This window comes from Cetorhinus maximus, chromosome 12 (genome assembly GCF_964194155.1).
Source record: "Cetorhinus maximus chromosome 12, sCetMax3.hap1.1, whole genome shotgun sequence".
NCBI lineage: Eukaryota > Metazoa > Chordata > Chondrichthyes > Lamniformes > Cetorhinidae > Cetorhinus > Cetorhinus maximus.
The window spans coordinates 58,606,523-58,632,645 of NC_135890.1; the positions used below are offsets into that span (position 1 = coordinate 58,606,523).

General features: G+C 41.2%; 1 protein-coding gene across 2 annotated transcripts in view; it reads right to left on the reverse strand.

The window, feature by feature from the left end:
- Window positions 1-3,813: 3,813 nt before the first annotated feature.
- Window positions 3,814-26,123, reverse strand: part of fgd6 (FYVE, RhoGEF and PH domain containing 6) — a 148,471-nt gene continuing 126,161 nt past the window's right edge. Inside the window, exons 17-21 of one of the 2 annotated variants that reach the window (XM_078553694.1) lie at window positions 24,919-25,021; window positions 20,641-20,771; window positions 15,163-15,291; window positions 13,771-13,922; window positions 3,814-5,324 (exon numbers count right to left, since the gene is read on the reverse strand). In XM_078553694.1, the coding sequence (XP_078409820.1) occupies window positions 5,288-5,324; window positions 13,771-13,922; window positions 15,163-15,291; window positions 20,641-20,771; window positions 24,919-25,021 (552 nt within the window). In that variant the 3' untranslated portion in view covers window positions 3,814-5,287. Of the gene's footprint in view, window positions 5,325-13,770; window positions 13,923-15,162; window positions 15,292-20,640; window positions 20,772-22,565; window positions 22,849-24,918; window positions 25,022-26,123 lie in introns of those variants that run through there. The other variant, XR_013578160.1, reaches the window with a different exon arrangement.

The following is a 26,123-nucleotide window of genomic DNA, read 5'->3' on the forward strand; positions in this document are numbered from 1 at the left end:
ATACTACCCCCAATTCCATGTGCTTTAATTTTACACGCTATTCTCTTATGTGGGACTTTGTCGAAAGCCTTCTGAAAGTCCAAATAAACCACATCCACTGGCTGCCCCTCATCAACTCTGCTTGTTACATTCTTGAAAAATTCCAGTAGATTTGTCAAGCATGATTTCCCTTTCGTAAATCCATGCTGACTCTGTCCGATTCTGCCACTGTTTTCCAAGTGCTCAGCTATTAAATCTTTTAGAATGGACTCTAGAATTTTTCCCACTACTGACGTCAGGCTGACTGGTCTATGATTCCCTGTTTTCTCTCTACCTCCCTTTTTAAATGGTGGGGTTACATTACCTACCCTCCAATCTATGGGGACTGTTTCAGTTTATAGGATCTCAGAAGATGACCATCAATGTATCCACCACTTCTAGGACCACTTTCTTAAGTATTCTGGGATGTAGATTATCAGGCCCTGGGGATTTATCAGCCTTCAATCCCATCAATTTCTCTAACACCATTTCCCTACTAATACTGATTTCTTTCAGTTCCTCCCTCTCACTAAACCCTATTAATCCAGAGGCCAGAATAATAATCCAGAGAACTCAATTTCGAATCCCACTACAAGAGTTTGAAGATTTGAATAAACTAAACATGACCGTGAAACTGTTGGATTGTTGTGAAATATCCAACCGCTCCTTGAAGAAAGGAAACCTGCTTTCCCTAGCCGGTCTTGCCGATAAGTGACCCCAGTCCTACACCAACATGGATATTAACTGCCCTCTGAAATTAGTTTAACAAATAACTCAGCCGTATTAAGCTGGAAGGTCCACCACCCCTTTCCAAGGCAAGCAGGGACAGACAATAAATGCTGGCCTAGCCAGTAATGCCCATATACTGCGAATGAATAAAAAGCCGTTCATTCCACAGATTATAGTTCAATAAGGGAGGTGTATAAAATGAAGTCTAGTAATCATGGCATATGAACAGCAAATGCCAGAATATCCCATTCATTTTATTCATATCTTTCCTTGCTACAAGATAGCTGCACAGCATCCTAGTCCCTAGGGTAAGGACATAAACCCCTGAAAAAAAGGTTCTGATGCTTCAGACTCATCATTTATGTTTATTAGGTGTAGGGTGTCAGTGTTCAATAATAGAACATTTCTTCTATTTTGGGTGCCAAAGTCAGCATCAAGGACTGCAAGGTCAAATGTCGACCAAATTTAACTTGTCCAAATAACAGCAGCGAGGGTGACAGCATGAGCTTATATTAAAAAAAAACTTTTATCTATATAGTGCCTTTAACACAGTAAAATGTTGCAAGGTACTTCACAGAAATATTATAAAACTAAATATGACACCGAGCTAAATAAGGAGTCATTAGGGCAGATAACCAAAAGCTTGGTCAGAGGTAAGTTTTAAAGGAGTGTCTTAAAAGAAGAAAGTGTGGTACAGAGGGGAGGAGGCTTAGAGGGGGAATTCCAGAGCTCAGCCTCAGCCACCAACAGTGGAACAATTAAAATCAGGGATGTGCAAGAGGCCAGAATTGAAAGAGCACAGATTTCTTGGAGGAATGCAAGGCTGCAGGAGGTTGCAGAGATAGGGAGAGGGAATGCAAAGAGTGATTTGACAACAAGGATGAAAACTTTAAAATTGAGACATTGCTCAACCCAAAGCCAATGTGATCAATGAGCACAGGGGTGATGAAGTTTGGTGCAAGTTAGAATACAGGCAGCAGAGTTTTACATGACCTTATTGTATATGGGAGGTCAGCCAGGAGTGCTTTGGAATAGCTGAAGTGTAGATGGAGGTTTCAGCAACAGATGAGCTGAAGCAGGGTCAGGCGATGTTATGGAGGTGTTAATAGGTGTTCTTAGTGATGGCACAGATACATGGTCAGAAGGTCATCTTGGGGTCAAATATGACACAAAGGTTGCAAATGGTCTGGTTCATCCTCAGGCAATTGCCAGAATGAGGGATGGAGTTGATGGCTAAGGAATGAAGTTTGTTGCAGACAAGGACAATGGCTTTAGTCTTCCCATTATTTAACTACAGGAAACTTCTGCTTATCAGTCAGACAAGCAATCAGACAATTTAGAGACAGTGGAGGGGTCAAAAGAGATGGTGAGTCATAGCTGTGTGTTACCTGCATACACGTGGAAACCAGCGATGTGTTTTCAAATGGTGTTGCTGAGGGGCAGTATGTTGATACAAAATAAGAGGGGGCAAATGACAGATCTTTGGAAGACACCAGGGACAATAGTATGCAAGCTGGAACAGAAGCCATTGCTGGTGATTCTTGTATTTATATAGCCACTTTAATGTTACAAACTGTAATGCTGCTGTTGTTTGGAAAATTTGTCCTAGGCCTACATGAACATTTAAAGACAAATAGAACAGCAATACTGAATCATGTGGAACTTGTGCTGTGGTTTATGTAGAAAAATACAAAGACCCTTAAGTGGAAATAACCCTCATCCTGAAAAGCTATTCAAGTATTGTCACACTCACCGTTTGGCTAACAGCTTTCCAACAGAGTGCTCTCAACCACAACTCAAGAAATCAAATCTCTGATCATCAATCTGTGTCCTCAAGTTTTGCTGAGTTGCAAGCAGTGTCATCGAGTTTCAAATAAAACTAACTAGCCTCCTTCTGAACTGTATGATTCTACAAACATATGCAAAAAATGTGAAGGATCATTAGACAAATTGAATGTGGGCAAAAAAATAGCAGGTTACAAAGCTGGAAAAAGTAATTTTCATACAGAATGGTGCTGTGGTCAGTCCTGATCATAAGGACTCCATCCAATTTTGGTTAGAAACACAAAACACATTTATGCTCTGGAGGCAATTTAGAAATTAAAAGCTGATTCCTGGTTATGGTGGCATACTGGAGAAATTTCATATTTCAGTTTCAAAGGAAATGACTGAGAGGTGGCCTCAGAGCTATTTTAGATAGTAAACAACAATTTACATTTATATAGCACCTTTAATATTAAAAAAACGTCCCAAGACACTTCACAGAGGCATTGTCAAAAACAAACTGTAGAAACTAGATTAAAACTAAATTTTGACTGTAGTGGACATGGGTTCAAACTAGTAAAAGGCAAATGTATCACTGATATTTTCTTCACACAAAGTGATCAACATATGGAATACACTTCTAGGCAAGGCAGTCAAAGCAAATACCCTGGAATTATTTTTGAAAAGAGTTTGCATTTAAATTGTGCTTTAACATATTCTCAGTTATGGATGTCAAGATTTTTATATGGACAATGTGATATATGATTCACACACCAGGTCCAACAAACTGCAAATGAGATGAATGACCAGTTAATCTATCATTTAGTGTTGTTATCTGATGGACCAGCATTATTTCTTCAAAACAGTGCTACAAGGTTTTTCTTTACTTCCACCCAGTCAGTCAGAAGGAGCTTTAGTTTAATGCCTTAACAAAAAGTTGGCACCTCCAGCAAAACAGTACTCCTTTAGCACTGTAGTGACAATTGGCCTAGATATTGTGGTCAATTTTCAAGTGGAATTTGAATCCACAACTTTCTGACTCAAGAGCAGGAATACTACCCATTGAGCAAACTCTTTCTATACTAGTAGGAACTTGTGAAATTGGAATTAAGCAATTTCAAATCTGGTCAATTGGAAGAGATTGCTGGCCACCATCAGGAAAGTATTTTGTACAGTTTTAAAAAAGGGTAAATGTTTCTCTCACCCATCAAAAGGAATCCTACTTGGTGTGAAAAGCAGAGTCCCTTATTTAGATTCACCAGACCATGCTTATCCTAAATGCTGATTTACATTCAACTTTCTACATGTTTATAAAAAGACAGTATTGTAAAATTTAAGAACTTTACATCAATTTTCACTTTGAATTCTACATGATGTCTGTTGTGCTCCATAGAGAACCATAGATGCTCATTACAATAGTTAAATAAATACATAAATCTAACTCATGCCTGCATGTATAAATCCTTGCTGAACCATCTTATCTTCAAATATTTTTACAAAAGCCAAACATTAAATTAAAAAAACCAATAAAGTTAAAATACACTGGAAAATTGGGTGCAGCACTTAACAGTACTGTTCCACCAATTTTGGAAAAATTTAAACATACATTCTGATAAACCTGGAAAATCACAAGAACCATTTGGTATGGATATTAATGCACTGAAAACCTGATAAGAATATTGGAATCATGAAAGGCAACTTGCTTCTCATTTTTCATAACATGAATAATACATCAAGCCAAAGTTTATATTTCCAGTAGTCTCAGGCCACCAAACTACTTAATTTGGATCTCAAAAGTCAAGTCAAGAACCAGGTAGCAACTTTTTGTCCAGTTTTCTTCCCTTCTCTCTTCTGAAGCACCAGCTCCCGTTGGATGTAGTTCCATTGGCACTGGCATCCCCTCAGTAAACAATCATATGCTAATTTTTTGTTGTTGCAAGAATTCAGTCTCTGTTCAACTGTGTGGCATCACAATCAATGACAATGTCTTTGTTTGGTGTCCATGCATGGGGATTTTCTATTCAAGTTGCTGGGTAGTGATCATGAATGAGAATCTGAGCTAATTCTTCCCTTCCATAAAGCAGAGGCACTCAGGCAAATGGTAGCACTGCTGACCCCAGGTGAAATCAATTATATCTGCACAAATCTGACCTTCCTGGTCTACAAATACCATCTAATACCAGGTACTAAAGTTACCTCATGAAAAATCAGAGGTGTTCAAAAATCACTTTTAGATGTGAAGATCTTCAGAGATAGAAAATATCAGTTCCATAATCCATAATTAAAAGAGAGAGATTAAGGTGGGCTTTTCTATGATAATAATGTGATGTTCACAGTTTTATAACACAAAGATACTAACACATTTGAGAAATGTAGCATAAAAATAGATAATTGCTTAAGCCTTTTGGCAGGCTAGGTACAGAGTAAGTACCCAGAGTGGGAAATAGAGCTTAGTTCATTCTTGCTTTCATTGTCACCAAAAAGAGACTCAAATTAGAAAATTACACTGGTTGCCCAAGTTCTTTTCTTCAGGGCCTTTTTCAGACAACACCTAAGAGCACATCAAGAGTGTTTTGGGGTTTTTGTAGCATCTTTGCAGTTCATTCTGCAATCCAAAATGAATCTTTAGTAACTGGAGATTAAGGCGTGAACATGAACATTCTTATTCAATCTATGCTGAAGCATCAACACCACACTTCAACATCTCAGTATAGTGTATTTTTCATGGAGTTGCTTCTTGAAGTCCTTCCCTTGTATAGTGTCTGTTGTTGGAATGTTACAACACAGTAGCTTCTTGAAAAACTTCCACCCACCTGTTGAGAAATTGGAGCATTTGTTAATTATTGTAACTCCAGTGTCTATGTACAAAACAGTGCCCTACAAATGTAGAAATAAATAAATAAAATGGCGATTGTCCTCTGCTCGGTACCTAGGGGATGGGTAGAACAGGTAGACACATGTTTCATTAATTCTATATCCCCACAGTGTCCTCTCAGGCTCTCCCACAACATGAAACTGAGCCTGCGTTTGTAGCACTCTAACAGAGGGAAAGGTAGTGTTTTCTGCCTCAGCTTTCTTTCCTAATGCTTGATGAATACCACATCAAAAGGATGCCTATTGAAAGTCAGCTTAATGGGCTGCCCCTAGAACCACAAATGGTAGGTAGGTGGGGGTTGGGGAAGGAGGGGAAAGGGAGAAAACAGAGCATCTTTGGGGTCCAGGGACAGACTGCAGCATATGCAGAAAAGTGATAGTTTTTTTATTTGGAGCCATCATCGGGTCATTTGGAAGCACTTCAGGGCAATGAGAACTCAGTGGCCTGGAGTGCAGTTACAGGTCTGAGAGGCTTACAGCTGTGTTCATATTCCTTGCCCATTGTATTGGCACATGGATCAGTTGGGGGGGGTGCCTGAAGTCTGCCCAGTCCCAGGGGATGAAAAGCAAAGTAGCTGTATCCTTAGTGACTACTGCTCCCATCCAGGAATATCTCCCCTCAACACTCATATTCATTTTTTAAAATAAGTTTGACATTTAATGTAATCCTCATTCCAATATACTAGCCAAATGGAAACAAATGAAACAATACGAGTTCTCCTTAGAGAAGGTAAGATTAAAAGGAGGTCTGATGGACATGTTTAAAACCATGAAGGGTTTAGATAGGGTAAACTAAGAGAAACTGTTTCCAATTGTTGAAGGGTCAATAACTCGAGGGCGCATCAGCATTGACTAAACTGGGTATAAAAATGTGATCTAGTAATTTCAGCATTACTATATCAGAACATTGATATCATTATTGTGACTCAATGATACTGCACCTCTGTGATTCAACACTTAGAAAAGAGAAAAAAAAACTTTGACTAGTCCCACACTAAATGTTTCAATATTGTATGAACTCTCATCATTTTGTGGCATCACACACAGTTAGATAATAGTGGCAGAAAAGACATGACAAGCCCTGCACAGTGAAACAAATACTGGATGGATGGAGACAATTAGCTAAAATTCAATCCTAATAATGCCATAAATCATTGAAAGTTTGGTTTATGTAATCTTTTAACTAATTTAAAATTTTACAATTCAATTTCATCCATTGACTATTCTCTGCATTTCATCCATTAACCACTTACTACATGGAGGCAGTTATTCAAATATCTATCTGCATAAAGTACATTAAAAGACCTACATCTTTGTGCACTTCCTGTTGCCTTTTCCCATTATAAACTCCCACCTCCACATTTTTAGTAGAATTTGCCTGTGTAAAATTTATGTTGTAATTTCACCAGATCGTCAGTGGTGGTGCTATTGCGCTTCAATTTTTTACATCTCCCAGTTGGTCTGGTATTAAGAGAATCTGTATACAGAAGGCAACAGTAAACCACTGCAGTAATTTGCCAAGCATAATCACGGACCAATCCAATGGAAGTCCATGGTCGTCAACAAATTCTTAGGTCAAGGTACCTGAAGGAGGACGGATATACAAAAGCTCTGATTACTGCCTCTGACTTTAGTGGAGGCACAGTCTGGAGAGATTAACCAGCTTCCTTGAATGAAACCTAATAATGCTTGCAGGCACATCTCTGGTAGCTTCCTAAGCATTGCAGCAAAGAGTCTGAAGAGTGGGGCGAAGCCATGACGCATCCTTGCTCTATGCTGCTAGTTACTGCAAAGGCATTGGACACAGGCACAGACAAATCATGCAACAGGCGCAGGATTTTAACAAAACTGGTTTGGACATCTTAGCTTGGAGAATAAGTGCCACTGACCAGGTCAACTCTCACTGTCAAAAGCTTTAGTTTGATCCATGAACAGCACATACAGATTCTAATCTTGCACTCTGTATTTTCCTTGTAGTAGTCTTGCTGCAAACATCATAATCAGCTGTCCTACAGTTAGCCCTAAAACCACACTGTCTCTACTGGAGGATATCATCAACTGGGCTGTATGGTATAATATGGTATAATAGGTCCTTTGAGAGGACCCTTCCTGTGATTGAGAGAAGACAGTACTGCAGAGAGGCTGCAAAGAGATTTAGACAGGTTAAGTGAATGGGCAATAAAATGGTGATTGGGTTATAATGTAGGGAAGTGTGAAGTTATTTACTTTGGTCGTATGAATAGAAAAGCAGAATTTTTTTTCCAAAGGTGTGAAACTTGTGTGGAAGTATGATGTTCAAAGAGACTTGGGTATTCTCGTGCAAAGGAATGCAGAAAATTACCATGCAGGTGCAGAAAGCAATTAGGAAGGCAAATGGGCATGTTGACCTTTACTGCAAGAAGATCAGAGTACAAGAATATAGTCTTACTACAATTGTACAGGGTTTCGCTGAGACTACGTCTAGAATACTGTGTACAGTTTTGGTCTCCACATTTTTGAAAGGATATACTTGCATTGCAGGTGGTACAGCAAAGGTTCACTAAATTTGTCCCTGGAATGAGGGTGCTGTTTTATGATGAGAAGCTAAGTATATTGGGCTTATATTTTCTAGAGTTTAGAAGAATGAGAGGCGATCTCATTGAAACCTGAAAAATTTTGAAGGGGCTTGATAGGATAGACACAGAGATTGTTTTTGCTGGTTGAGGAGTCTAAAACACAGGGACACAGTCTCAGGATAGGAGGCCTGAGATGAGGAAAAATTACTTCACTCAAAGGGTTGTGAATATTTTGAATTCTCTATCCCAGAGATTTGTAGATTCTTCACCAAATCTGGGATAGACAGATTTGGGGTCTCTCAGAGAATTAAGGAATATGGGGAACAAGTAAGAAAATGGAGTTGAATGCCTAAGATCAGCCATGGTCGTATTGAATGGTGGAGCAGGCTCAACAGGCCGTGTGGTCTATTCCTGCTGTTAATGTTGGAATCATGCTGCAATGGAGTGCATGCTTTACATTTGTAAATTGAGAGAAGCTTCCACCAACTGGGGAAACATTAGGGAATCAGTGCAAGCATATAAAAAAACAGTTCATATTGGGTGTAGGAGGGGAACCTTGTGAATAACCTGGATTAAGAAAAAAACTGGCTTCAGATTCATCCTTTCCTCAATGTATGAACAGTGCCTATAACACTGCTCCTATTTTGTGTGTTTTTATTCCTCAATAGTTGCCACTTATATGTTCGGATCCTTTCTATCTCCAGCTCCTATGTTGGCATCCTTGAGATCCTAGCTGCCCACAACAAGGAAGACATTCACACTACGGCAAACAAATTCTTGAGTATTGCCAAAATCTTTGGTCTCCAAATTAGTGTTTCCAAAGGCCGAGGTTATGTTTCAGCCAGCACCAGGCACACACTATAAAGCACCAGGCATGCCATTGATAGCATCAGTCTCAAGGCTGTAGAAAAATTCTCATATATTGGTAGTGTGCTCTCTGGGGTTGCCACTATTGATGAAGAGATCAACGCACGTATCCAGAAAACAAGTTCTGCTTGCGCCAACTCCATGATAGCATCAGGAAGCAGCATGGCATTAAGCTGAAGACTAAAATCAAACTCTACCAGGCCATTGTTCTTATCACCCAGCTGTATTTCACAGAATCCTGAGTCTGCCATAGGTGCCACATCCAAGCTCTGGATGCTTCCAAAGACACCAGAGGGCCATGCTGAGAATTCAATGGCAGGTCAAAATCATAAATGAAGTCCTTCATCATGCTGGGTTCAATAGCATGGAAGCCACCCTCCAGAAAATTCAACTTAGATGGGCAGGCCTAATCTCTCACATGGAGGATTACAGAATCCCCAAGCAGATCTGCTATGGGGAACTGTCTCAGTGCAAACGACATCAAGGAGGGGAAGTCATTGATGAAGCAGGTGAAGATGGTTGGGTTTAGGACACTACCCTGAGAAACTCCTGCAGTGATGTCCTGAAGCTGAGATGGCTGACCTCCAACAGCCACAACCATTTTCCTTTGTGCTAGGTATGATTCCACGCATTGCAGAGTTTTCCCCAATTCCCATCGTCTCCAGTTTTGCTAGAGCTCCTTGATGCCACACTTGGTCAAATACGGCCTTGATGTCAAGGGCAGTGACACTCACCTCACCTCTTGGGTTCAGCTCTTTTGCCCATGTTTGGACTAAGGCTGTAATGAGGTCAGACGCTTAGTGGCCCTGGTGGAACCCAAACCGAGGGCCAATGAGCAGGTTGTTTCTGAGTAAGTGCTGCTTGATAGCACTTTCACTGACCACTTCCATCACTTTGCTGATGATCAAGAGTAGACTGATGAGGTGGTAATTGGCCGGGTTGGAGTTGTCCTTTTTCTGGACAGGACATACGTGGACAGTTTCCCACATTGCTGGGTAGGAACCAGTGTTGCAGCTGTACTAGAGCAACTTAGCTAAGGGTGCAGCTAGTTCTGGAGCACAAGTCTTCAGTTCTATTGTTGGAATGTTATCCAGGCCCATAACTTTTGCGGTATCCAGTACCTTCAGCCGTTTCTTGATATTAAGTGGAGTGAATTGAATTGGCTGAAGACTGGCATCTATGATGCTCTGGACCTCAGGAGGAGGCTGAGATGGATCATCCACTTGGCACTTCTGGCTGAAGATCACTGCAAATGCTTCGGCTTTGTTTTTTCACACTGATGTGATGGGCTCCTCCATCATTGAGAATGGGAAAATTTGTGGAGCCTTTTCGTTCAGTTAGTTGTTTAATTGTCCACCACCATTCATATGGCAGGACTGCAGAGTTTAGATCTGGTCAGTCGGTTGTGAGATTGCTTAGCTCTGTCTATCACATGCTGCTTCCATTGTTTGGCATGCAAATAATCTCATGTTGTAACTTCACCAGATTGACACCTCATTTTTAGATATGCCTGGTGCTCCTCCTGACATGCCCTTCTGCACTCTTCATTGAACCAGGTTGATCCCCTGGCTTGATGGTAATGAGAGTGGGGGATATGCCAAGCCATAAGGTTACAGATTGTAGTTGTACAAAATTCTGCTACTGATGGCCCACAGCACCTCATGGATGCCCAGTCTTTAGTTGCTAGGTCTGTTCGAAATCTATCCCATTTAGCACAGTGGTAGTGCCATACACAACACAATAGAGGGGATCCTCAAAGTGAAGGTAGGACTTTGTCCCCACACGGACTGTGGTCACTCCTACCAATACTGTCATAGACAGATGCATCTGTGACAGGTAGATTGGGGAGGACAAGATCAAGTAGGTTTTTCCCTCTTGTTGGTTCCCTCACCACCTGCCGCAGACCAGTCAGCAGCTGTGCCCTTTAGGATTCAGCCAACTAGGTAGTAGTGGTGTTACTGAGCCACTCTTGATAATGGACGTTGAAGTCTCCACCCAGAGTAAATTCTGTGCACTAGCCACCATCAGTGCTTCCTCCAAGTGCTGTTCAACACGGAGGAGTACTGATTCCCAATTGCTTTAAGTTTTGTAAAGTATACAAGCTATATAACTTGAAATTGGGAGCTGCCAGACATATGCACGCCCTGGTTCAATTACTCCAGATATGTACAATTCCATGGGAAACTGACTAGTAAAAATATAAAACCCAAGTATCATATAAAAATAAGGTTAGCATATACAAAACTGAAAGTGCTGAAATTGTATCTGGGTGTCAGAACCCCTCTAACCCCAACTTCACTTGAAGGCTACACTTACTCTCTACTCCTATGTACAATATGACACACACACACATGCGTATGTAAAAACTGAAAATGCTGGAAATACTGAGCAGGTCAGACAGCCCTGCGGAGAGAGAAAAACAACTTAATGTTTCAGTTCAAAGTCCTTTCTTATCGATTGGGATAATCATACTAGTACACGCCAGAAAGGTAGTGAATTTCTTGAGTGTGGCCAGGATAGCTTTGTGAACAAAATGTCCGAGAACCAACAAAGAGGCAGGCTATATTAGATTTAGCAATGAATAATGAGCCAGATATTATCAAGAAATGGCTGAAGGCACTGGATACTGCAAAGGCTATGAGCTTTGACAACATCCCAGCAGTAATACTGAAGACTTGTGCTCCAGAACTAGCCACACCCCTACACAAGCTGTTCCAACACCAACCCAACAATGTAGAAGCAAGCAAGCATGAAGACAGCAGCTGGTCACTGAGTGCAGATAGTCAACAGTGTGAGCTTGGGAATTTGGTGACTGAGGGAATTTTAAGGGCTAATCTCTTTCTAAAATCTAGTTTGCATTTAGAATTTAACGACAATTTACAGTTAAAATTGATTTTCTTTCAGTCTTACTCAGGGATAGACAAGCTCCCTGCAGGAGAGGCAGCTGCAGTTCGTTAATTAGGTAGCTAGTTTGAACTAGATTCCCTAGCCAGCAGTGCTGACTCATCGCTGTAGAATTTCAGCTTGCTAAGCGCATGAAGTAAGCAAACACGAAGACAGCAGCTCATCAATGAATGCAGCTAGTCACAGAGTGTTAACTTGGGAATTAGGTGAGTGAGGGAGGAGGTGCTGTTCATGTAAATAGTTACCTGAACTTTGAGTTTAAAAGAGCTAGGGGGCTCAGTCTTTTGACTGGCCGCATTCTGAGAAAAGTCGAAGTGTGACGTCAAAGGAAACAGGAAAGTGGTTGTATTTTGCTAATTTATCTTTCGAAACTCGTGTAATTTATTGGTAATTGTAGGGTTTTGTGAAGAATAGTAATGTTTACTAGTAGCAATAAAGCTTATCGGGAGTAGTAGGGTTTATTCATTATAAATTACATAAGAAAATAATAAAAAATTAATCAACACAATAAAGATGGCAGGGTAGGTGATGTGTTGTGACTGCAGAATGTGGAAACAAGTGTGATCCAGGGCAAACACGTCTACACAAAGCATCTGTAGCTTGAGGAGCTTCGGCTCAGGATCATTGAGCAGGAGGCCGAGCTGTAGACACTGCAATGCATCAAAAAGTAGGAAAGTTACCTGGACACTTGGTTCTAGGAGTCGCTCACAGCCCTTAAATTAGGATCTTCTGATTTGATCAGTGGTCAGGGACATGAGTGTGTGACTGTGAGTGAGGCAAGAAAGAGGATTGAGAAGGTAGAAGTGGAGGTGACCCAGCCCTTGCAACTGTCCAAAAGATTCAAGGTTTTGCAGCTTGTGGGGATGAAAACAAGGGCTGCTGGGTGAATTAATGAACTGACCATAGCACCATTATACAGGAAGACCTTCAAGTGGGAGAAGTTAATAGGAATGTTGTGGTAGTAGGGGACAGTATAGTCAGGGGGTTGACACAGTTCTCTGCAACTGAGCGTGAGCGCCCCGAAGGCTGCATTGCTGCCTGGTGCCAGGATTCAGGACATCTGCTCGGGGCTGGAGAGGAACTTGCAGTGTTGAGGGGAAGAATCCAGTTTTCATGGTCCACATAGGAACCAACAACATAGGTAGGACTAGGAAAGAGGTTCTGCTTTGAGAATATGAGCAGCTAGGGACTAAATTAAAAGCAGAACCTCAAAGGTAATTATATCTGGATTATTACCTGAGCCACGAGCAAATTGGTGAAGGGTAAATAAGGTTAGAGAGATAAATGCATGGCTCAAAAATTGGTGTGGGCAGAATAGGTTCAATTCATGGGGTACTAGCACCAGTACTCGGGAAAGTGGGAGCTGTACTGTTGGGACAGTCTTCACCTGAACTGTGCTGCGACCAGTGTTCTGGCAAGTTGCATAACCAGGGCAGTAGAGAAGGCTTTAACCTAAATAGTGCACGTGAAAGATCAAGTGAGGGAAGAGGTGATAAATTAAAGAGAGAGGACAAGGCAAGAGAACAGGGTGGCAACGAGGGGAATGATAATCAGAGCAGGGCAGGATGGGACAGAGCATACAAACTTAAGAGTGCCCCAGCAGATAAGGCAAGAGGTTGTGGAAATAGTAAAAAGACAGAACTAAAGGCTCTGTTATCTGAATTGCGTATGCTACGCACTAAAAACATATGATTTGACAGCTCAAATTGAAATAAGTATGTATGATCTGATAGTCATTGCAAAGGCATCAATATACCAGAAAGAGGGGCAAAGAAGGGAACTTGTTTAGGATGGAATCCAAAAATTTACCCCCACAAAAATATAGGCATAGCGGGTTTTCATTACACCACCATTTATTTGGAGGATTTTAGAAGACTAGAGAAGTTGTTTGTGTAACATCTACACATTTACCAGTATTGAAAGGTCACCAACCTGAAATGTTAAATCTGTTTCCCTCTCCATAGATGATGCCTCATCTGCTGAGTATTTTCAGCATTTTCTATTTCCAGCATCCACAGCATTTAGCCTTTGCAGTTGTATAATGACTTGTCTTACTCACCTCCGGGCAGTATGACGATCATCTGCTTTAAACACATAGAACAGTGTTCTCTTATGAAGCAACTGGAAAATCACTTTGGCTTCTGAAAGGTCATCCTGGACTTCAGAAACTGTGAATCCAAGCAATGGTTGGCTCTCTAATGCGGCTACATCCTTTTTTGAAGAAAAAACATTGGAGATAAAAGTTTTGTACAGGCTTCAGTGTGTCAAGCATATTAAATAAAATTGTCAGGTTATCGACAGTAAGTTATCTAAAGTTGGCTTTGTGTGCCATATTGGTCCAATCATGGAGTCAGTGGGCACAAAGAACATTTAAAGCCATACTTATATTAGTTTTCATATTACAACCTGTTGATACCAATGAGTGATTTAAAATTATCCACTAATGAGGCAACAGCTCTTTCCAAACCTCCATATTCACATATTCAATAAAGGCAAATCACAAATAAAAAGTCTAAACGTCAAGTAGAACTGTGTGGCCTGTACCTTGAAGGTTAGATTGGCAGCGCTCAAGGCCACAGAGTTGGGCCCTCAACCTGCGGTAGCTGTGGTCGTCCCATTTTGTTAATGCATTTCAAACATTACAGTAAAATTAACAAAACCTTTTTCTCCTATGTGCTTTAAGCTCTTTTTAGCCCCTGTTTTATCCCAAATAGCAGACGAGGGAAGGGAAGAAATGTTATGAGTTCTAGATAATTTCCAAGTGTCCAATCTCTCCAAATTGGCAATTATCCATGAATGAACCTTGAAAGTGAATGCACCGCGGGCTTTTCATTCACTGGAGGCTATTCCGGCAACACAGGTTAGTCAGATCTCTGCTCATTTATCTACAAACATTATTGAATCAGCAGAAACTGATTTGTCGGATAAGTTCACAACAATGTTGTCAGTTAAGAGAGTTCCACTTCATCGCCATCGCCAACCCCCCCCCGAAACCAGAATACAACTCAGGGTCTGAGTCGGGAATAGTCTTGGAGAAACCAGCCTATGGCCTGGATTTCCCATCTTTCCATTAAGAAAAAAATGTGTAAAAGGAAAAAAAAATTACATGCCACACAAACGGGTTCCTGAGATTGTTCCCAACGTAGTTGTAAAGCCTGCTGGACCATACAATAGATATTGTAAGAAACTGGCACAAATAGCCCATTAGTTTCTCAAAAACCTGCAACGTGTTGAAGTTTGTAAATTAGTCATTACATAACTTTATAGAGGAAAAAATAGGTTAAAAAAATGCCTTATTCTGAGATGGTGTGCTATATTAATGCAAGAACCAATAACTTCACTCAATGCACTATAAGTATGTTTCTGTTTTCCTCAGTTACCTGTTGCATAGTTACAGACATTTAATTGACAAATAAACATCTATCTATACAATAGGTGGACAGACCCTTACCTCACTGGCAGCATAAGTATATAGCACCTTATCCTGAATGACAAACCAGAGCCGTTTCCATGGTTTCTTAATTCCTTTGGACCTATAAAGGTAGCCACTCATAGATGAGGCTCCAGTGTTAGCAGATACCTGAAATGAACAGTGGTGTACATTTAAATTCTGGAAAACTTCCTGTTCCTCCCCCTCTTCTATTATGTCCGGTTCGTTGAAGGGGTCACTTACCTTTCAAGTTCTAGTTCTAGCAAAAATGTTGAGGAATCTACTGTATATTTCCATCTTTCTGATCAATTTCCCTTTTCCGGTTCTCAGTTTCAAGCTACTCTAATAATCGCAGTAAAATGGATAATTTTCTTGGCCAGAGTGGTCAGTACCACTGCAACTTGCATTAAAATTGATCATAAGTAGTTCACTGATAGAAAGCTCAAAGAAGAGCTCCTGTCATCTATAGTTAAGTCCTCGAGTTTGGGAACTGTAATAAAGGCAGCTTCCCAATTAACATCCAGAAAAGAACAGAAAGCAAATTTAGAAATGGAGCCTCTCGTTGAAGGAGCTTACCTGAAGGAACAGATTGCATTGAAGATTCATATTTTCAAAGTTTTGTTTGGGATAACATTTTTTTGGAGGGGGAGGGGGAGGGTGGCGGTGTACAGACAGGGGTGGGAAATCAGCATTACTGCAGAGTATTGAAGATATGACTCGTGTTGGTTCCAATCTATTGATTGCACTTTTGCCTCTGACTCACAGAAGGTTTACAGACCCAGGACTTGTGCACAGAACAAAAACAGAATTACTTGGAAAAACTCAGCAGGTCTGGCAGCATTGGTGGAGAAGAAAGAGTCGACGTTTCGAATCCACATGACCCTTCTACAGAACTGAGTATAGTTAGGAGAGGGGTGAAATATAAGCTGGTTTAAGGTGGGGGGCTGGGGGAGAGAAGTTGAGGGTGGGGTGGTTGTAGGGACAAGCAAGCAGTGATGGGAGCAGATAATCAAAAGATGTCACAGACAAAAGGATCAAAGAGGTGTTGAAGGTGGTGATATTATCTAAGAAAAGTGCTAATTAAGAATGGATGGCAGGACACTCAAGGTACAGCACTAGTGGGGGTGGGGTGGAAAAACTGACAAGGTATTAGTTGTAGATTTAAAAATAATGGAAATAGGTGGGAAAAGAAAAATCTATATAAATTATAGAAAAAAACAAAAGGGAGGGGGAAGAAACGGGGTGGGGATGGGGGGAGGGAGTTTAAGATCTAAAGTTGTTGAATTCAATATTCAGCCCGGAAGGCTGTAAAGTACCTAGTCGGAAGATGAGGTGCTGTTCCTCCAGTTTGAGTTGGGCTTCACTGGAACAATGCAGCAAGCCAAGGACAGACATGTGGGCAAGGGAGCAGGGTGGAGTGTTAAAATGGCAAGCGACAGGGAGGTTTGGATCTTTCTTGCGGACAGACCGCAGGTGTTTTGCAAAGCGGTCACCCAGTTTGCGTTTGGTCTCTCCAATGTAGAGGAGACCGCATTGGGAGCAATGAATGCAGTAGACTAAGTTAGGGGAAATGCAAGTGAAATGCTGCTTCACTTGAAAGGAGTGTTTGGGCCCTTGGACGGTGAGGAGAGAGGAAGTGAAGGGGCAGGTGTTGCATCTTCTGCGTGGGCATGGGGAGGTGCCATAGGTGGGGGTTGAGGAGTAGGAGGTGATGGAGGAGTGGACCAGGGTGTCACGGAGGGAACGATCCCTACGGAATGCCGCCGGGGGGGTGAAGGGAAGATGTGTTTGGTGGTGGCATCATGCTGGAGTTGGCGGAAATGGCGGAGGATGATCCTTTGAATGCGGAGGCTGGTGGGGTGATAAGTGAGGACAAGTGGGACCCTATCGTGTTTCTGGGAGGGAGGAGAAGGTGTGAGGGCGGATGCGCGGGAGATGGGCCGGACACGGTTGAGGGACCTGTCAATGACCGTGGGTGGAAAACCTCGGTTAAGGAAGAAGGAGGACATGTCAGAGGAACTGTTTTTGAAGGTAGCGTCATCAGAACAGATGCGACGGAGGCGAAGGAACTGAGAGAATGGGAAGGAGTCCTTACAGGAAGCGGGGTGTGAGGAGCTGTAGTCGATCTATGTTGACACTTCAGTACAGTATTGATGCACTATTGCACTCTCATAAGGGACATTTTCAGATAAGACATTGAATCGTTTTTCTGTTTATCTGCTCCAGTGATTAATGTGCATGTTAAAGGTGTCATGGCACTATTGGAAGAAATACAATATGACTGTCCTCACTCAATGTTAATGACAATCATCAGTATTTCAATTAATTGTTGTTTACAGGGTCTTGCTTTACATGCTGCACCTGGTGGCATCATCCGAAAACAGTGTTAGTTCTTACATGTATGCTAATAGCACCCTGCTCAACTTCACCACCACCTCTCTTGACTCCTCCACTGTCACTAAATTATCACACTGCATATCCAACATCCAGTACTGGATGAGGAGATATTTCTTCCAATTATACTGGAAAGGCTGAAGCCATTTTCTTTGGTCCCCACTTTTACCCTCTACATGGTAATGTCTGATGCTGAACCAGACTGTTGACAAACTTGGTTTCATACTTCAACGTGAGTTGAGCTTCCGGTCAAATAGAATCACAGAATAGTTACAAAACAAAAACATTTGGCCCCTTCAGTCTGCGCCAGCTCTCTGCAAGAGCAATTCAGCCAGTCGTACTCCCCTCCCTTTCCCGGTAACCCTACATTTTTACCTTCAGATGCTTTTCCAATTACCTTTTGAAAGCCATGATTGAATATGTCTCCAACACATTCACAGGCAGCGCACTTCAGATCGTAACCACTCGCTGTGTGAAAACTTTTTATATGTTATTATTGGTTCTTGGGTTTCTCTCAATCTACTCTATCTAGACTCCTCACGATTGTAAAGACCTCTATCAAATCTCCTCTCAAACTTTCTTCTCCAAGGAGAGAAGCCCCAGCTCCTCCGATCTATTCTTCGCAATTGATGTCCTTCATCCCTGGAACCATTCATAGGAACATAGGACTTTGGAAGCACGAGTAGGCCCTTTGAGCCAGCTACAACATTCAATAAGGTGATGGCTGATCTGGTTGTGGTCTCAGCTCCAATTTCCTTGACTCCCTTGTCTAACAAAAATCTATCTAATTCAGCCTTGAATAAATTTAATGACCCAGCCTCCATTACCTTCTGGGGAAGAGAATTCCACACTCTAATGACCCTCAAGAGAAAAAAATTCTCATCTCTCTATTTAAAGGGAAACCTCTTATCGTTAAATGATGTATCAGAGTTCTAGTTTCCCCACAAGAGGAAACATCCCCCCGGTATTATTACTATTACTCATTCACGTGAACTTTTTCTGTAACCTCTCTTTCACAATCTTTCTAAACTGTGATGCCCAGAATGGGACACGATACTCCAGTTGACTTTGGCAGGATCTTTTCTTGGTAAACACAGGTGCAAAGCAGTCATATAGTACCTCAGCTATGCTCTCTGCCTCCATGCATAAATCCTCTTTTCGGTCCCAAATCGGACCCAGCCCTCTCCTTACTACCCTTTATTTGCTTAGACATGACTTTTGGATTCTCCTTTATGTTGGTTGCCAGTCTCTTCTCATTCTCTCTCTTCCCCTCTCATTTCCTTTTTCACTTCCCCTCTGAACTTCCTACCTTCAGTCTGGTTCTCATTTGTATTATCAACCTGACATCAGTCATACACCCTTTTTCTGCTTTATCTTACACTCTATCGCTTTGGTCATCCAGGGCCATCAACAAGACTGCCTATTACCATCTCCTGAACATCGTCTGAATCTACTCATCTCAGCTCATCTGCTGCCGAAACCCTCATCCATGCCTTTGGTACTTCTAATTTGATTATTATAAGGCAATAATCTATTGGATTAGACCCAACCATCCGAATGTTTTCCTGCCTGACCAGGCACCTTGCACCATTCGTAAACTTAAGGCCATCCAAAACGCTGCTGTCTGTGCCCTTACTCACATCGAGTTCTGGTAAGCCACCACCCCTGTGCTCACTGACCTACACTGACCCCTGGTCAAGCACACCTCCATTGTAAAATTCTTGTCCTTGTTTTTAAGTCTCTCCATGGCCTTGGCCCTCCCTATCTCCAGCCCTACAATGCTCCGAGATATGCGTTCATCTAATTCTGTCTTCTTGACCATCCCCGATTGCTCCACCAATGGTGATCATGCCTTCAGCTGCCTTGGCCCTAAGCTCTGGAAATCCCAACATCATCACCCCCCGAAAGCTTCTCTCCACCTCTCTACTGATCTTTCCTCCTTTGAGATGTTCCTCCAAACCTACCTCTTTCACCAAGCTTTTTGCCATCTGTCCTAATACCGCCTTAAGTCGCTTCTGTCAAATTTTGCTTCTTTACATTCCTGTCGCCTTGGGATGTTTTATTTTGTCAAAGGCACTATGTAAATGTAAGTTGTTGTCTAAAATGGCATTTTTCTACATGAAAAATGCTTTATAAATGCAATTTCTGTTACAATAATTAGTGTGCTTTAAAGACGAATAACCAGGGACACAAAACAAGAAAGTTAAATATAATAGCAACCTCAACAAAACAGTGACTCCACTTTTGAACATCTTCCCCTTCCCCCAAAAGTCTCAATTAAAATTCAAGCCAGGGTGGGGCAATATGTTGGTGCGCCAACATTCTGGAAACAAAGTGGCAGCATGAGCTTACTAAGAGTGAAATGCGAGGAATAAGACTCTCATTCATACATCCACAAGGGCAGATCACCCAGAATGAAATCAGAAGAAATGTTGCAGTAGGGGAAAAAAAAGCTTATATTGATCTACCATCGATAAACAGCATTAAGAATTGCAATAGAAACCTAGTACAAACTGTACATGGGTTCACACTATTCTGGAAAAGTAGATTCCAACTTTGATCACAATACCTGAATAATTTATAATTTACTTTAAAAGATCAAGAAATCTTTGGAGGGCAGAGTACTTAAAAGCAATAATATAATGTTCCCATTATAATGCATTTTTGGTATTAACAGCAGAAACATGGTACAGCACTGTAGCCCATATTCATGTAAGCAAAATTATCTACAAGAAAGTTTTGAATCAATATAACTGGTATTGGTGCAAAGCACAAGCACTTGAACTGCCATTTGTATAGTCATTCTTTCTATTTTCTGCCAAGTGAAAATAGCCAACTGTCTGTCAGCTTTTCTTAATTAGCAAAACATTTGAGAACTGTACATGACAATAACTACTACCCCTTCCCTATACTGAAATGTGCACGTGGAGAGCCCTGCCACTACCTATTCCACAGTAGTGTGACTGGGAAGCCACTTTCTTTATTGGCAGGACAGTACCAGCAAAGGGCACAAGAGCATTGAGTTAGTTAAGTTGGTGCCTTGTATTTGTTGCACTTAGAATACAGTCTGCTGAATATCAGTTAAAACTGAGTGCCCCCACTTACCTCTTTCAGTGCTGCTGGAATTTTCTTGTGCTTCCGTCCTGAAGAATGCTGAATGCTGTGAAAAACCGAGGTGAGGGCACTTGATGATTTGTGAGTCGGAGACAGCATCTTCGTATCAGATGACTGCATTTCTAATTAACAGAGGCAAATCGGTTTATTTTAAAATGAGTACTGAAATCCAATATAAGATTTAAAAATAACAGCTAATTTGAACTCTTGCAGTACCAAATTGGTTTCTGCAATTGTGTTTGAAGGAAAGGGTGTGGGGGAGAAGGATGGGTGAAACAGCAAACAGCATGATCCCAGTCCTTTTTTGGATTCGAAACATCATTTAAAAGCGTTTTGTGCTCTCCTTATGATTCAGTGGTTGAATGCAGCATGTGATTAGGTACTGTACTGAACCAAATAGACCAGGAAAGTCACAGATCCCTGGTCTGTGCTGAGTTAGCTATCTCAGTTGGGTGGGTCATTGTAGCATAAGCCAGAGAGAAAAAATCAACAAGGGCTCTGCTTCTCAAAACTTCAGCTACTTCTGCTGGAAAATGCATGTATTGTGAGCATTTGGTGAACACAGGATTGAGCCCTGTTGGTATGTTCCCATGAACAAATAGTCATCCAGAGCATTGTCTCAGCTCAAACACCAAGAATACCAATTTAGGCGAGGTACCAGGAGTGCCAATGTTGGTGTGTTTTTCTGTTTTTTGAGCTAATGGTTTGACAAAAAAACTGCTAGGTTCTACTGAATGGATCACAAAGTCATTGTCTTCAAGAGCGATGGAGGAATAAAATAATAAAAATTTAAAGCGTTCTCTTTTCCTGAAACTATTTTGCGATAATTTGCAGAATTTCTCTGCTATAATTTTACTCTATTTATGTTCAATCAGAACAGACTGGCAGCCTGGTTGGTGCAATGTATGCTTATTTCAAGATCTGGTTTTAAACAATGAAAACAACATCTTTCAAAGCACAAAAAAGGAAGACAAGTTTTCATTATGAAAACATAACAAGTACCTCCAAATTGTGAATGAGAAACCTTCCTTAAAAACACGCGAAAGGAATATTTCTTAATTTCTTAAATGAGAAAAAGAGCAAAGAACAACCCAAGGTCAGTCTCTTTAAAACACTGAATTTAGTATGAGGTGGTGATCTCCATTTTCATTGTTTCTTGTCTGCACAGAGAATATATATAACAAAATTTCAGAAATCTTTCACTATTTTCTCAAACATGCAGCTCAAAAAAAGGAAATATAAGACAATGACAGAATCTATCTGATATAATGCTACATAATTCAAGAATATAAAATGTCTCCATTGAAACAAAAAAAAATACAAGCTTGAGTCCACTTCAAAATCTACAAGCAGGTATATGGATAATAGTGCCAAGCTTTCCTAGGTTATTTTAGGGAGGGAGATTGAGTAGAATAACATGGAACCAGTTCTTTAATGCTATATTACATGCTTTCTGCTCCAACATAATAGTTCATTTACATTGCCACCCCCCACAAAAATGACAGCTATTTACATTTATGTAATGTCTTTAATGCAAAGATCTTAGGTTATGCAGGAAGTTTAGCAGCAATGATAAAAGGTAGCTTGAATAGTAAGATTTTGAGGAGGCTGTCAAAGGCATAAAGAGAAATAACAAGGCAGAAGCAGTCTTTTCTCATACAGCCAAACCTAGACAACATTCAGGCTTGGGCTGATAAGTGGCACCTAGCATTTGTGTCACACAAATGCCGGGCAATGGCCATCTCCAACAAGAGTCTTAACTTCATCCCTTGACATTTAATGGCATTACCATCGCTTATTCCTCCACCATCAACATCTTCAGGCTATCACTGACCAGAAACAACTGAACCAGCCATATTAATACTGTTGTTACAGGAGCAGGTCAGAGGTTTGGAATTCTGTGACATGTAACTCACCTCCTGACTCCCCAAAGTCTGTCCACCATCTAAAAGGCACAAGTCAGGAGTGTGGTGGAATATTCCCATTTGCCTGGATGAGTGCAGCTCCAACAACACTCAGGAATCTCAACACCATCCAGAGCAAGGCAGCCTGCTTGATTGGCACTCCATCCACCACCTTAAATATTCACTCCATCCACCACCAGTGCAATAGCAGCAGTGTGTATCATTTACATGATGTACTGCTGCAACTAGCCAAGGCTCATTCGACATCACCTTCCAAAACCACGACCTCTACCACCTAGAAGAACAAGAAGAGCAGATGCAGGGGAACACCACCAACTGAAAGTTCCCCTCCAAGCCATACATCTCACTGACTTGGAAATATATGACTGTTCTCTCACTGTCCTGGGTCAAAATCCTGGAACTCCCTCCCTAACAGTTCTGTGGGTGTAGCTAATCACCTGGAATTATGCGGTTCAAGGGCAATTAGGGATGGACGATAAATACTGGCACTGCCAGAAAAGCGCACATCCCATGAATGAATAACAAATATGGATTTCGGGTAGAAAGCCTATAGAGAATGGCAATGAGAGTTGAAGACACTGTCACTAATGGAGGGTGGAGGGTGTGGGGTACACAAAAGGCTAGAGTCTACCAACTGAAGGGCACGAAATGGCATGCAAGGCTGGAGGAGATTGCAGAGGCAAGGCTGGGTGAGGCCATGGGGGAATTTATGAATGAAGATCTCAACTTTGAATGAATAGGAATTTTGTGTAGAATGAAGTACATAAGACCAGCAAGGAAGACAAAAGATCAAGTCTGGAGATAATGATGGCATGAACGAGTCTGCGTTGCAATGGAGCTGAGGTAAAGGCAGAGGCAAGCAATACTGCAGTGGTCAAGTAAGCAACCTTGATAATGGATAAGGATATGGGGTTTGAAGCTTGACTCAAGATCAACAAGTCATCCAAGTTATCTGATTCTGTCCAAATGAAAAGCAGGTAGGGGGATAGAGTCAAGGGCCTTAGAGCTTTTGACAATAAAGGTTTTGACCATGCCAATGATTATTATGGATTGGCCATAATATGATGTTGGACAAGCAATCCAACAACATAGAACTGGCCATGAAGTCAAGGATAGTGGGTGGAGGGGTACAGCCAAGTATCATCACATAGATATAGAAATTCACCCCATGCTTACGAATAATATTGTTGATGGATGGCATTTTTTTCCTTTACCTTTTTAAGAGTACTCCAGAGATGATGGTGCAGGATTCTGAGGAGCAGTAACATTAGAAATATGTTGGCTACATGGGGACAGTCAAGTAAAATGGTCCTAGAGGGGGAGGGGCACTAGGGTCATCAACAGTGTTGAATGCTGCGAAGGTCAAGAAGGATAAAATGCATTGGTTATAGTTACCAAAGAAGTTGTTGGGGACTTTGGCCAGGGGAGCATCAGTGTTATGGCCAGGGTGCAAGCAGTACTGAAGGGATTTGAACAGGGAATTGTGATTAAAGTGATCAGGTGGCAACTATGCATGCTGGAATTTTGGAAGAGAAAGAAAATTTAAAGGTAGGGTGGTGATAGGAGAGGACTAGTTTGTAAGAAAAACAAATATCTAACACTGAACAGAGTATAGTGATTTATCTTTAAATTCCACTAACAATGATAAATTACTTAAATGATCATAATATAAATACTGTTCAAATAAATTTAAGGTGAGATGGTAACATAGTGGTATTGTCACTGGACTGGTAATCCAGAGACCCAGGTTAATGCTCTGAGGACCTGGGTTCGAATCTCACCACAGCAGATGGTGAAATTTGAATTCAATAAAAGTCTGGAATTAAAAGTCTGATGTCCTTTAGGGAAGGAAATCTGCCGTCCTTACCCAGTCTGGCCCACGTGTGACTCCAGACCCACAGCAATGTGGTTTACTCTCAAATGCCCTCTGAACAAGGGCAATTAGGGGGCAATAAATGCTGGCCCAGCCAGCGACACCCACATGCCATGAACAAATTTTTAAAAATCAGAAATAATCAAAGGAGATGAATTAACTGTTGGATGTCTATCATGTGTCTATTTATACACATATGCAAAAACTTTATAATTGTTCCCCCCCCCGATTTCCCTAATAGCATGCATGAAGCAGGGCAGGGGTGGCAGGGTGGTAAAGGAGACTAGGGAAATATTTCCCGTTCTCTGCTGTGCAAAAAAGGGCCTAGTTAACTCATTATTAAAAGAAAATGTTCTGTCTCTGTGGCAAGTCTACATGGGTTGAAGGAATAGTTATTTCTATTCCATCTTCTGCAAGATAATTAATATATTCCCTGAGCATCAACATTCCTGACATGAGTATTTTCCTTACCTCTTTTTTGCAATTCTAAGAAGCAGTAGTCACAAACTCTAGCAGGTCTGTTTTTAAGGTAGTCCAGATTAAATTTGTTTGATGAGCAGGCCTGACAAACAATCTGAAAGATAAAACTAGGTCATACATGTGCTCAACAAGAATTTCAACTAGCTGGGTACAATATTAAACTGAATAACAAAATAACTTTTTGGCTCAGGGCCACAGGAAAATCTGATGAAACTTATATTTACAAAAGTAGTAGCCATGAACATCTCTCAAATTGGCAATGCTAAATGAGCAATTCTGTTTCGAGTAGGTTTTAGGTCATTAGTATCTGATCTTATCACTTGAAAAAACACAATCATGTGTACAACAGATATTACTTCTTGTTCTCACTCTTAACCAAGTAAAGTTACAATTTAGGCTACTTCTCAATAAATTATTTGTAATTTTCACAAGGTTAGCTTCTGTAGTCAAGCTTGCTCTTTTCCTATGAACTCAGACTTAACGTTAAGTATGAAATATTTGAAACATAACTGGAAAAGGGAAAATAATGAACAAATAATGCTGGAAACAACACTGGAAATAACAAGGTGTACCCAACATGGGTAATGGTGGTGATTCTGCTATTTGGGGCAGAGTTACAGTGGAGTGGGACTTCCGCCCACAACAACATTGATCCATTTTCCTGTTTGGGAATTATTGTATTTGTTTGGTGGGTACCTGGTAGGTTTTCCTGCTATCAAGAAGACCCTGGCAGTACAAGTGAGGAAACACCTGACCTGCAACAACAGAGACACCACTGTAGTGCAAGAAGATGTGGAGGAGAACCTTAAAGAAGTAGCATCTCAAAGATCAGAAGGAAGGCTTCCAATTAAGGCCTCAGCCACGATAAAGATCTTCAGCACATGTATTTGGGGCTGGCTGGAAGGAGAAAGGGCTCCCACAAAGACCTCTCCCTCCATTTAGGGAACTCAAGTGTTTTCACTGTCACTTCCTAGCGTCACCCTCCCCATGGTGCCCAGGAAGCAACATAACTCGGTTATGAAGAATCTCTCCACCCCCCAATTATCATGTAGTGGCCAGGGAAGGAATGGCCAGTGGCAATTCAGGCGGAGCAGAGGGAGCAGGATCCTGGTGAAGTCAGTGAATTATCAGTTGGCTTCAATATCTGAATTTTTTTTTTAACATTCTGTAGCACAATCCCAACTGAGTTCTAGGAG